The following is a 12,058-nucleotide window of genomic DNA, read 5'->3' on the forward strand; positions in this document are numbered from 1 at the left end:
ACACTCATTACATCCACTCATTACCAAACACTCACCCACTACACCTATTACATCCACTCATTACCAAACACTCACCCACTACACCCATTACATCCACTCATTAACAAACATTCACCCACTACACCCATTACATCCATTCATTACCAAACATTCACCCACTACACCCATTACATCCACTCATTACCATAACATACACCACTACCACCTTAATTAGATGGTGGTCCTCTCCCTAGCCTATAAATACATCCACCCTTCACCATAACAAGGGAGAAAAAATCCATCCAAAACACACACACATCATCTACACAATTCTCCACTCTTTGCCGCATTCAATACAACCTTCATCCAAACACATCCATTCATCTTCACATCCATTCCTTCATACAAACAAACCTTCAAACACTTACCAACACCTTGTGCCATAGCAAAGGAAGGGAAGGAAAGTGCTTGGACGTGCTTGCTGTCCAACTTGGATCGTTGGAGCGTTTAGGTGTTTTCTTTCTTTTGTTTCCAATGTTTAAATTCATTTTGTTTTGTTTTGTTGTGAATATGAGTGGCTAAACCCCTCTTGGCTAGGGGTGATTTCAAAGCTATGATTATGTGTGCAATATAATTTGATAAATTCCAGTTATGAACTCTTGAATCGTGAATACAATTGGCTTAACTATTTGATTGATAACTTATTTGTATTTGTTAATTAAGGGTCGACACTTAATTGGCATGCATAAATCTGTTGCTAGAATATAAGAAAGTTTCATATAATCGTTACAAACTTATATTCATAAGTAGTGGAGGTCGCTTATAAACGATCGCGTTAAGTTCAATTCCTAGCATAAGTGACATGATGTCATAGTTGCAAGTGCTTTGTCAATGCTTATGATTTTCATTAAACGTAATGATCTTTGATTGTATCTCTATTATGATGTCATGTAGGGAACTTTTGAAGAATGTTTTAGGTTGTCGAATGATGTCATCCAATCCAATAAAACAAGGAAAATCTGAGAGTTAACTAGTGATGTCACGGTTAATTTGGAGCATTGTCATTCATAATTCAATGAAGTAGTAACTGGAAATCAAGTTATTTGCATACATGTCATGTGTGGAGAAAAAACCTCTAGCTATCCCATCCATCATCTTATTTCTCAAATTTGTTTTACAATCTGTCTGGTTTTTCATACTTGTTTGTTTGTTTCAACTTCGTCCAAAACTCAATCCCCCTTTACTTTAGTGTGTCTAATTAGTTAGAATCTGTTTTAATTTGTGTTTTTAAGAGTTTTGATTCAAGTAATAGTCAATTTTCGTCCAAAGTCATTCCTAGTGTCTAGTTTAAGTTTATTTGGTTGTTTTAAGCTGTTTTGAGTATTGTAAGTTTGCTTTGAGTCTTGTGAGTATTGTTAAGTGTTTTTAAGTTTAGTTTTATGTTTTTGAGTCAGTTTAGAGGTTATTAGCAAGCCCTCCTAATCCCCGGTCCAGAGCGATCCCTACTTATACTTGTACTACAATTGTCAAAAGAGGGTTAAATTTGTGTGTTAAGATAATTTTCGCATCAATGCTGCCGAATAATTTTTTGAGTACTGGACGTACTTTTGATTACCTGGTTGGTAATAATAGAGGGTGAACTTTAAGTGAAGGGATGAAGGTTGGAGTTTGAAGCCATAGGGCCTCGCTCTTTTGGGCATATGGGCCTTCGCCCTCCACATAACATTCCAGCCCATTATATTGGGCTTGCCGTTTTTTTTTTTTTGGCATGCTATCTTCTTTCTTTATTTATGATTACCCTCTGGTGGGGTTATACAAATGTCTCCAAAAGATAAGAAAAATAAATCACATCATTAAAAAAAAAGAAACTGTTGGGACCTGGCAACACCGAGACTTCTCCCTTCACATCAACCTCACCAGTCCATCTGTAGAGGAAACCTTCAAGTAGAGGCAGGTTTGGACTAGTGGATCCCTCTCTTCTGTTTTTCTTTTTCTTTTGGTAGATGGCAGACAAAAGGAATAATAATAGACTTATTATTGAGAAAGCTTATCTTCTTCTTTGTTGCTTTTCCTCTTCCGCTTGTTGGTTGTAAAGGTCAGTATAATCCAGTTGTAAAAGGTCAATATTCCTTTCTCTAAAGTGATAGCTGCTTGGACAACCTTTCCGACACCACCCATTTGCTTTTCTCGTAGCTTTCTCAAAAAATAGGAACATGTATGATGAAAGTGTGGGCATCTTCTTTGGTGGTTGACAAAAGCAAAAGTAGCTTCAAGTGGTTGGACGACAGCATGAGCTTCATCGCAAGGTCCATGAGCTCCATGGAAACAATCTGACCAACAACAACCAAGCTATTAACTAACTCACCAGCAAAACGTACCTCTTTCTGTGTAATAAGAGTGTATGCAGTGTCATCTTTATCACCACCACGACCTGTTCTACCAATTCGATGGACATGCATGTCCATGTCTTTTGCAATATCAAAGTTCACAACTGACTTAATTGACTTAATGTCACGACCACGGGCAGCAACATCAGTTGCACCAAGAACATGGTAAATGCCATATTTAAATTTTTGCAAAATATCCATCTGAGATGCCTGGTTCTTGTCACCATGCAAAGCTGTGACTTTAAAACCTTTCTGAGTAAGTTGTGCCTCGATCTCATCCACTGCAGCTTTTTTCGAAACTACCCTTCCTCCAGCTGAATAGCAGCTTGAGGCGGTTGGACTTGTGAGGGTTTAGGGTAGCTGGAATTACCCTTACTTTCCCAAACGACCCTTCCTCCAGCTGAATTATTACCAGTACCGTCATTAACTCTCGAGTCGTGCTTCTACACCGACTTCCCATGCCTCTGCGAGGCACTGCCAGTAGGAGTAGCTTTGGAGCTTCGCGCAACCGAGCAGCTCCGGTCAGTAGAGGAGTCGAATAGCTAAACGGCGAGGTCGTCGAGGCTAATCTTCTGGAATCCCGAGCCTCTGACCTTGTTGACGAACCTCCCTCTGTTGGGAATCGGATTATCATTGTAATCGTCAGCCGCCGACGTCCGCTTCGGTGACGCGCGAGAGAAACAACTCAGGTTGTGAGAGCGCTGGTGAGACGACTTCCAATTAAACATAGCCGAGTCTTCCGACGGAGTCTTGGACGCTCCGATCGACGTCCGCTTCGTCGTTGATTTGAACATCGAGGTCGCCATTCGAGGTAACTAAGAAAGTGATAAGAATAGAGAGGGACGGAAGAGCACAGGTGTTGGAATCAGATCAGTTGTGATTTTATCAGCTTTGCCGATCAACGAGACAGAGCGAAGAACTCGATTCGGTAATTGCAATTTGGATGTTGCTTTTGTCTCTGTCGTTTTCTTTTTCTTCAAAACAGAGAGATGGACTTTTCTGGGTATTTAGAGAGAGAATCTTAGGATTTTTAGATAGAGAGTGGTGTTCTTGGTTTTTGTGATTTTTTTGTACGAGGATAGCAGAGTGAGAGATATAGTATTTGGTTTCCTGGGTTTTTTTTTTTTTTTGTAGATTCACGGTGGATGAGATGAAAAATTGAGAAAGAATTGACATAGCTTTTTGTGTCGATTCCCACAGACGGTGCCAAATGTTTATGCACAAAACTGGAAGGGTCTTGGAACAACGTAAATCCGACCGTGAATCATGCAAGAAAGTAAAGAACACAAGATGTATCGTGGTTCACCCCAATGTTTGGGCTACGTCCACATAGATATTGATATTGTTTCACTCTGAATGATGAATATACAAGAAGGCTAGAGGCAATGTGTTATACTATTTTCTGTGTGCTATCTTCCCATGGCCTAAACCTTGACCTCCTCTAATGAGGAGAGTGAGGAGTCCTTTTATAGAACAAGTGCTTCTCACTTATTACATATTTGCCCATTTATTTATTACATAATTACACTTGAGTCCCTCGAGTATTTATACGAGGTCTAAATACGGAGGCCTTAAGTATGGTACAAACAAGGGTCATGTGAACTCAATGACCCTAGTGTGGCTCCGCTACCAGCCCCTGCAGACCCTAACTACTGTCAATTTTAATTTTTTTTTAAAAAAAAAATCTTTTAAAGGTTGGTTTATAGGTTGATAAATTCCAACAACTTGACATACTGTAATTAACTTGCAGAACAATTAATATGTCTATGTTTGTATCCTCAATTACTATCAGTTTAAAACACACAAAAATATTCCCTTCAAATCTAGATCACCTCTTGCCCTAAACCCTAAATCCTAAATATCACCTTCCAAAGTTTTTCTTGGAATGAATACCACTTTTTGAAGGAAATTTCTTTAATACCATGTAGCATTGAAAGATATAAAAAAATGAATTACCGAGATTGATAATGAAATTTGGAAAGAAAAAAAAAAAGAAAGATTGATTATGAAAAATCTACAAATTGTAGAAACCAAATTTAACATCTAAGAACACTAGTAGAATGAAACCACACCCATTTTTAAAACTACGTCGCTTGTTTAAAAGAGAGCTGCATCTGAAATATCTTATGTCCAGGCCTGAAGTTTTCTATTTCTCAACTTTCCAAAGCGGACTGTTGTATGTCCTATTCAATTAAAGAATGTAAAAATGTTAATAAAATTGACATAGTTTATACTATAGTAAACGACCATAATCTTGCATTTCTTATTCGATTGCATGATGTATTATATTGATAGATTGTCAGATTGAAAGAATAATTCGTTCAAGTTTTTGTAAAACTATATTTCCCACCGTCCAAACAAGTTGTCCCAATTTTGTTTTTTACTCCGCCAGTCCTTTCTGAAATGTGGACCGCCCTTGATATAAATAATAAAATACGCAAAAATATAAAATAAATTTAACTAAAAGATAAACTACCACATGACATGATATTATTTGTTTCTTTATTAAAGGGAGACAATTAGTGGCGAGCTATAGTTATTTAGCTTGTTTGGCTTTGAAAGAGGCTATTTGGGAATTTCACCTTATCAGTAGCCACGGTTAAATAGATTCATAGCTTACAAAGTATCAAACCGAAGATCTCCTGTTTTTTCTTTAGCTGCTGTTTGCACTTTTCTACTAAACCAATTGTCTTGGTTCATGACATGATATATTTGGGTGGAGAATTGGGTTGATCCTTTGGCTTGTATGAAACAATTTGTATACGTACTTCCTATGTTCCCTTCCCTCTCCCAATATTATATTTTTAGAGTTGTCAGACGATTATATTTTTTAGTTGGCTAAATAACAATTGATTATAAGAATAATTAGAGAAAGACTTTTGTCAGCCATTGACGGAAGTAGGTCTCTCAGCCCATCAACGTATAAATTTTGAATGGTTTCACCTACTCAAAACTCACATAAGGTGCATCCTACTACCAAAATTCTGGTTTTTGTCACATATTCGTTCTTCCACGCAAAAAGAATAAAGAAGTTTGTATATGAAAAAGTATGCTGATGACTTCGTATTGTTTCAAATCCCTATTCTTATCAAACACAAGAAAAACAAAAATTTTCCTACTTGAGCAAAAAATCTTGGTAGTTTTGCCGTCCACTTTGCGTCGGTGGGCAGTAGTCGCTTGCACAACTCAAATAGTTAATGTGAACATTTAAACTTCCAAATGTGATAAACCAATTTGGTCTAAAATATCATCTACAAATGTGTGTTAGGTCAATTAGTCAATATAGTATATTTTCACTTTGCACCAAAGTCAGATCACTCCACATAGAACTAGTTTAGTTTATAATTGACATAACATGACATGCACACATCACTTATCACAGTATGCATAAAAATAGTACAAAAATGGGATCTCCCTGACATTTTCCTTGCTTGTATAAAGAAAAAATGATCATCTTGAGAGAAAAAAAAAATCACATTTAATGGCAAAGATGGTGTGCGTCTTTTTTCTTTTAAATCATTTTCAATTGTCCTCAACTTCCCAAATACTACCAAATTCCATGAATTTGGAAAGTCATCAACTACTTCCCTTCATCTCTAATGAGGATTTGGATCCCATCCGGATCCAAATTATGGGAATCTTAAAAATCTTCACATCTTAACTGTTCATCATATATCGTGCTGTTAGAAATTATTTTAAATTTTTTATTTAAAATTAAATACAAATAGTACCTGATAAAAACTAACCACATAATGTTTGATAAACGATTAAAATATGAATATCTCTCGAATTCTCACAAAGAGGATCCAGAGAGAATCCTCGTTGCTCCACTGAGACGTTGGAAAAAGTTGCCACCAGATAAAACTGAGCCGAAAGCAAAAATACGTTGAGGCTTTTAACGAGGCTTCTTTTGACTTTTTCTTATTTCATTCAAGTATTTGGGTCACTCAGAGAATAGTGAGACTGTAAAGTGATACACAAATACAGCCCAATGTGGCTTGGCTTCCATTAAAAAACTAAAATGAAGGACAAAAAGATGGTGTTCAAATAGAATATTGTTATATAAAATTCAATGAGGATAAAGGCAATGCCATGAGCACTTGCACATCAACCTTGTAAAATAATTCAATAGGAATACTAAACAAATCAGGCAGATGGAAGACGTTATTGGAAGTATGCATTGGTTGCACGAGAGAATTTCTCGTGTGTTAAGCCAGTTGGCTAGACACCCAAATTCAATGCATTTTACCCGTAAAACGTAACTACATAGAACGTAATGCCAAACGAAGTATCAATGATTAATAAATGTATAGAAACATGAAGCAATAACGGCAATTGACATCATAACATTGAACAATCTATTTACAGTGCTAGTCAAGACCCGAAAATTTGTATTAAAACTCCTAAATAACGAAAAAAAGTTCCGGTAAGTCATCCTGAAAGTTGGGTACTAAATAGATCTAAATACTTCCACATGAACAAATCAGATCACTACACAAAGAGAACAGAGATTCTTTGATACAGTTTCGACATTCAAATTTACCAGCAAGGTGCCCAGTAATTTCTAACCGGTTTAGCTGGGGGTGAGATGTTGCTTTTGAGGCTGGTTCACAAATCCTGCATCTTCAAGAACGCGAAATACAGTAACTTTCAGCACAATGTCCTTCATCTTGAGAAATTCAAAGACACAAACATCCCCCTCTCCCAGATTGTTATCCATCGTAAACTCATACCATCCCTGGCTTAATTTTGCTCTACCTCCTCTATAAAGGCATCGGACTGACCATTGTCTACCATCAGCGGACTGAAGTTTGATGAATCCTGAAACCCCATTTAAATTCTTTTCGGCAAAGCAGGATGGCAAATACTGCATGAGCAAAAAGTAACATTAAGCCAAGATGTAACAATCTGAAATCAACAAGCAGAAGCAGTGTATCACATCATTATTGAAGACTCACCATTATACAACCTCTATATAGGTAGGATGGTCGAAGGACGACCCTGCAGAAAGGATTATCTGGCTCAAATGTTTTGGCTGCATTGATAGCCCTTTCTCTTTCTTCAGCTGTCACGGTTCTCTTCCTTGCAGATGCACTTTCATAGAACCGAAAGCGGATTTCCACTTCTTTTTCTTGTTGAGAAGAAGACTCCTGCACATCTGCACTCTTATAGAATTAATAATGAGGTTTGCAATTCCCATTAACGATATGACAAACAGTATGAGTTCAGAGATCTTACCAGGATTAACCTTCCGCTTTTTTCTCATAGTCTTCTTTATGCTTTGTGTATCTTCACCTGGACTACGCAATTTGACTTCATCCACTGTCTTTTTAAGCTCTGTTACATTAAATTGAAGACCATTATCTCGAGTAGATTCATTACCTGCTTGTAGATCATCACCCTTCGACAGATGCAGGTTCCCAGCATCACTCCTGCTCATGCAATTCTTCGGTTTGGAACCATTAAACAAATTCTGCAGCAATGGAGTACAATTTTTCCCAGGAATCAGTTTATTTGCAGAGTCACCAAAGCGCTTGTCTCTCAAAGAATCGGTAACAATGGATGTAGGGGAGGAACCCAAGATTTCAACAGAGTCATCATCTTCCATTTCTTCAAAAACTTGATACCGGTAAATAGAACCTCCAGTACTACTGAGAGCATTAGGTTGATAGTTAATCTCAGCAGTTTTCAAATTAAATATATGGACGGTGAAAGACGAATGCCCTTCATATCTGAATGTTAAAAAGTAGCCAACACGGATTGAATAATGTTCAATGAACTCTAGCCAACCACCGTGAAACCAAAACTTGTTATCAACCTTCTTTATTCCCACATGCCAAACACGACCATCAGGAACAGTGAGCTTAGCAATGGTAGAAAGATCGTTTCTGAATTTCTGGACAAAACTTTCCGGGATCCTCTACAATTACAAAATCAAGCAAGGGTTTTAGCTAGAATAAAACACCCACCATGCAAAGTTTCAGGTCCATGAAAGTGATTCTTAAACCAATCAGATATATGAACAAAACTTACTTAATTTGTATGAAACAAATCTCATGTTGTTTCAGAGGCCTCCCAAAGGAATGAAGCAAGTAAACCACATATTTTTTCGGAGACAAAAGCGACCAGAAAATAAAAGCAGAGGCGACTATTAAGAAGCAGATCACTTTTTGATATGAGCCTAAACAATCAGACTGGAGAGACTAGAAATGGAGAAAGATCAAAGCTATTACCACCATTCGGGAAATGAATTATAAATGTAAAATCCGATTACAACATCTTTATTTGCTGAGAATTCATAAATTTAAAGTTGCTAATGCACCGTTGCAACTTTTACCGATAGTAGAGCACTACAACTCTATTTTTGTTTCTTCAACGAACAGCAGAGATTAAAAAAAATAGCGGAAATCTCAAGCGATTTTTGGTCCTACCTAAAGTATAGTCCAAATAACTTTTATCTAGTTAAACAATTATACGTGCAACGGTGCAAGACTCCCTCTACCTCGACGAAAATTCCTACCAGGAATACACAATCTATTATATATCATCCATTGGTGCCAGAAGATTTTCAAACTTTGAATAACATTCCATCTCCCTAAACGGAGCCAAACCGATATCAAATCTCATGTTTTCATTCCAGTAAGACATAAAGTTAGCAGCCATACTGTGCTGGCTTTTGATTATCTTCCTAACATTAGGAATCTCATGAACGAAATTTAAAAATTAAAAAATAAAAATAAAAATCATAGAAGTCAAATTTCGTTTTGAAAAATCGAATTAACCATTGACAATGTAACCAAACAAGTCTATCGGATTTCTATTAGAACACCCTTTGACGAAAAATTGAAGAAAATATCTTAACAACCTGGAATTACCATACAACCAAACCAAAGTTTCAACCTTTATGTTTTTACCCACCCACCAAAAAAACACACACACAAGACTGGGAATTTGAAGGGTTTTTTCCTGTCTTAAATGGGTCTGCAAAATCCTCCAGAAACAGAAGAAAAAATACACAATTTTGCATCTGGATTCCACACCCCCAGTTTTCTCAGTACACCAAACAAAGCAAGATTAAAATAATCCAAACATTAATCACTAATCAGCAGTTCAGCACAGAATTAAGAACAAAAACCCACAATTAAAAAGCTAAATATAAAGAGAGTAAGAGATTGTACCAGCTGCTTGGCTTGGAGAGTAGAGGACACAATCAGCTTGTGAAAATAAGGGGTCATCATTTTCATTTTTATTTATTTAATTTTTTTTTTTTTGGGGGTGGTTTTGTAGGTTTTGGTCAGGAGAAAAGCATTGAAATTGTGTAGATTTTGCAGGGTGAGAGCGACTGACTGAGGAGCGAGGGAAGGCTGTTGTGTGAATCTGTGTCCTTTGTTTTCAGATCTGAGTTTTAACCCCTCCACAGAACCTACAGGCCTACACAAAAACACTTCTCCAAAAACAGGTCTTGCGAGTCAAACTCTCGTTTACCAACAAAAAAACACAAAAATAAAAACAAATATACGTATCTAATCTACTCTGCTCTGCTACTTGACCAAAAAGTTGAACGAGTCCAAGCTGGGTCCATGTCCTTCGCCTGCCTCAATCCATTTGTGTACGGGTCGGGTTCCTCACAGCAAATTGAGTCTAACCCAACTCATAAACTCGTTTCGACAAAAAAAAAAAATATCATTAACTCGTCAACTTTCTTTTTCTTTTTTTTTTGGTAAACTTCCTTGTTTCCTCTTTTGTGAATGCAATGCTCCAGCTAATTAGTACACAATCACATTCCCAAATAAATTCACATTTTACGATGTTGTAAATGAGATTGGTCACACGATCCAATACCTTGTTAAGCTTCTGGCAAATAGACATTGTGGGACCATGATTTTTCAAGGCCAGGGTAAGCGAATCAGAATACAACTTAGAAGTTCGGTTATGATTCGTCAGTTTCGAGTGGAGCTTGTGGAGTCAAAAATATTCATAAGGCGACACGTGGGTTTTTTGGACAAAAATGACAAAAATACCCTCGAGGCATACCGGGTCTCCTACACGCGAGCAGTGGAGAATCATCCATCAACCAAGTCAGAAGTACCCAAAATGGGTAACAATTCAAAACCTATTTCATATATGTTTTTACCTCATTTTTTCCTTATTCAATTAGCCATTTATTTCAAACATTCCATAACATCCTCAACCAATTAATATAATCAATATATTAAAGGCTATTTACATCACCAAATCACCCCAAAATCACACCAAGGTCCGGCCATTCCCATCCAAAAAGAGCCTATCATATTCTCTACCTTTTCCACCATTTTCCCTTTTTAATTACCCTAATTAACTAGCCAATTAATTCCAAAAACCACCAAAACATTCATTTTATGTTTAAATAGCCAAATAAATTGGCTAATTAAACCTAAATTAAACCTAAAAACCCTAGCCACCTCCTAACTCTATAAATAGACACCTATTTGGCTACTTCGGTAGCCACTCGTGGCGAGGTCCATGGAGCCTTCACCACGGCCCGGAGATCCGTGAGGCAAAATGCGACAATAAGGGGAGCGGCATCACCACCACGAGTTTCCACCATGGGAACCACCGCGGTGGCTACCTCGGTAGCCACCCACGGCGAGGTCCATGGTGCCTTCACCACGGCCACCATGGGAACCACTGCGGTGGCTACTTCGGTAGCCACTCGTGGCGAGGTCCATGGAGCCTTTACCACGGCCCGAGCCGTGCCATCCAAGGCTCACGGTACCAAGACCACAATCCAAGCCATGCCATCCAAGTTTACGTGGACCCAAGCCCAAGCCTCGCATTCACATGCACCGCGCATTGAGCAGCCTGCTTTCGTTGAGCAGCCCAATCCCGTGGCCCAGCCTGCTTTCGTGACCCAACCTGCTCCCGACGAGCAGCCCACTCCCGTGGTCCAGCCTGCTCCCGACAAGCAGCCCACTCTCGTGGTCCAGCCTGCTTCCGTCGAGCAGCCCAATCCCGTGGCCCAGCCTGCTCCCGCCAAGCAACTTGCTCTCGCGGCCCAGCCTGCTCCCGCCAAGCAACTTGCTCTCGTAGCCCAGCCTGCTCCTGCCAAGCAGCTTGCTCTCGTGACCTAGCCTGCTCCCGACGAGCAGCCCACTCCCATGGCCCAGCCTGCTCTTGCCAAGCAGCCTGTTCTCGTGACCCAACCTGCTCCCGACGAGCAGCCCACTCTCGTGGTCCAGCCTGCTTCCGTCAAGCAGCCGACTCCCATGGCCCAACCTGCTTCCGTCGAGCAGCCCATTCCCGTGGCCCAGCCTGCTCCTGCCAAGCAGCCTGCTTTCATGACCCAGCCTGCTCCTGACGAGCAACCCACTCTCACTGCCTATCCTGCTCTAGTGGCTTTCCAAGCAGCCCAAGTCGGCCCAAGACTATCTCAACCATCCGGACCTACCATCGAACCGGGGGCATTCTCACCACATTTTTTCGCGGGTTTGACATTTCCCAACTCAAATCTCGCGCCCGAAGTCTACCACCCTTTCACTGCCCAAGGAGGCGCATTCCTTCCAAGCTCTTCCAATCCAAATGGCGAACAACACTTGTCTCGACAAGTCATAGAGTTGACGAGCGCCCTTGCACAACAGACAACCTTGGTGAATCAACTTTTGCAACACATTGGGATCCAACGTGCCCCGGACGAGGTATCCCGAAGTAGGACA

The 12,058-nt window shown here is 39.3% G+C and overlaps 1 protein-coding gene across 2 annotated transcripts; it reads right to left on the reverse strand.

The window, feature by feature from the left end:
• Nucleotides 1-6,692: 6,692 nt before the first annotated feature.
• Nucleotides 6,693-9,887, reverse strand: LOC103416337 (B3 domain-containing transcription factor VRN1-like). 2 transcript variants are annotated; one of them, XM_008354595.4, is made up of 5 exons: nucleotides 9,545-9,887; nucleotides 7,749-8,286; nucleotides 7,605-7,661; nucleotides 7,325-7,524; nucleotides 6,693-7,233 (listed from the first exon to the last, which is right to left on the reverse strand). In XM_008354595.4, exons 1-5 carry the CDS (start codon nucleotides 9,608-9,610, stop codon nucleotides 6,940-6,942), a joined length of 1,155 nt encoding a protein of 384 aa, XP_008352817.1. In that variant the 5' UTR covers nucleotides 9,611-9,887; the 3' UTR covers nucleotides 6,693-6,939. The 2 variants fall into 2 exon arrangements, with proteins under 2 accessions (XP_008352817.1, XP_008352816.1); XM_008354594.4 differs by having other exon boundaries at nucleotides 7,605-8,286.
• Between the last annotated feature and the right edge of the window lie 2,171 nt (nucleotides 9,888-12,058).

The sequence above is a fragment of the Malus domestica genome, chromosome 10 (assembly GCF_042453785.1).
Source record: "Malus domestica chromosome 10, GDT2T_hap1".
Taxonomy (NCBI): Eukaryota; Viridiplantae; Streptophyta; class Magnoliopsida; order Rosales; family Rosaceae; genus Malus; species Malus domestica.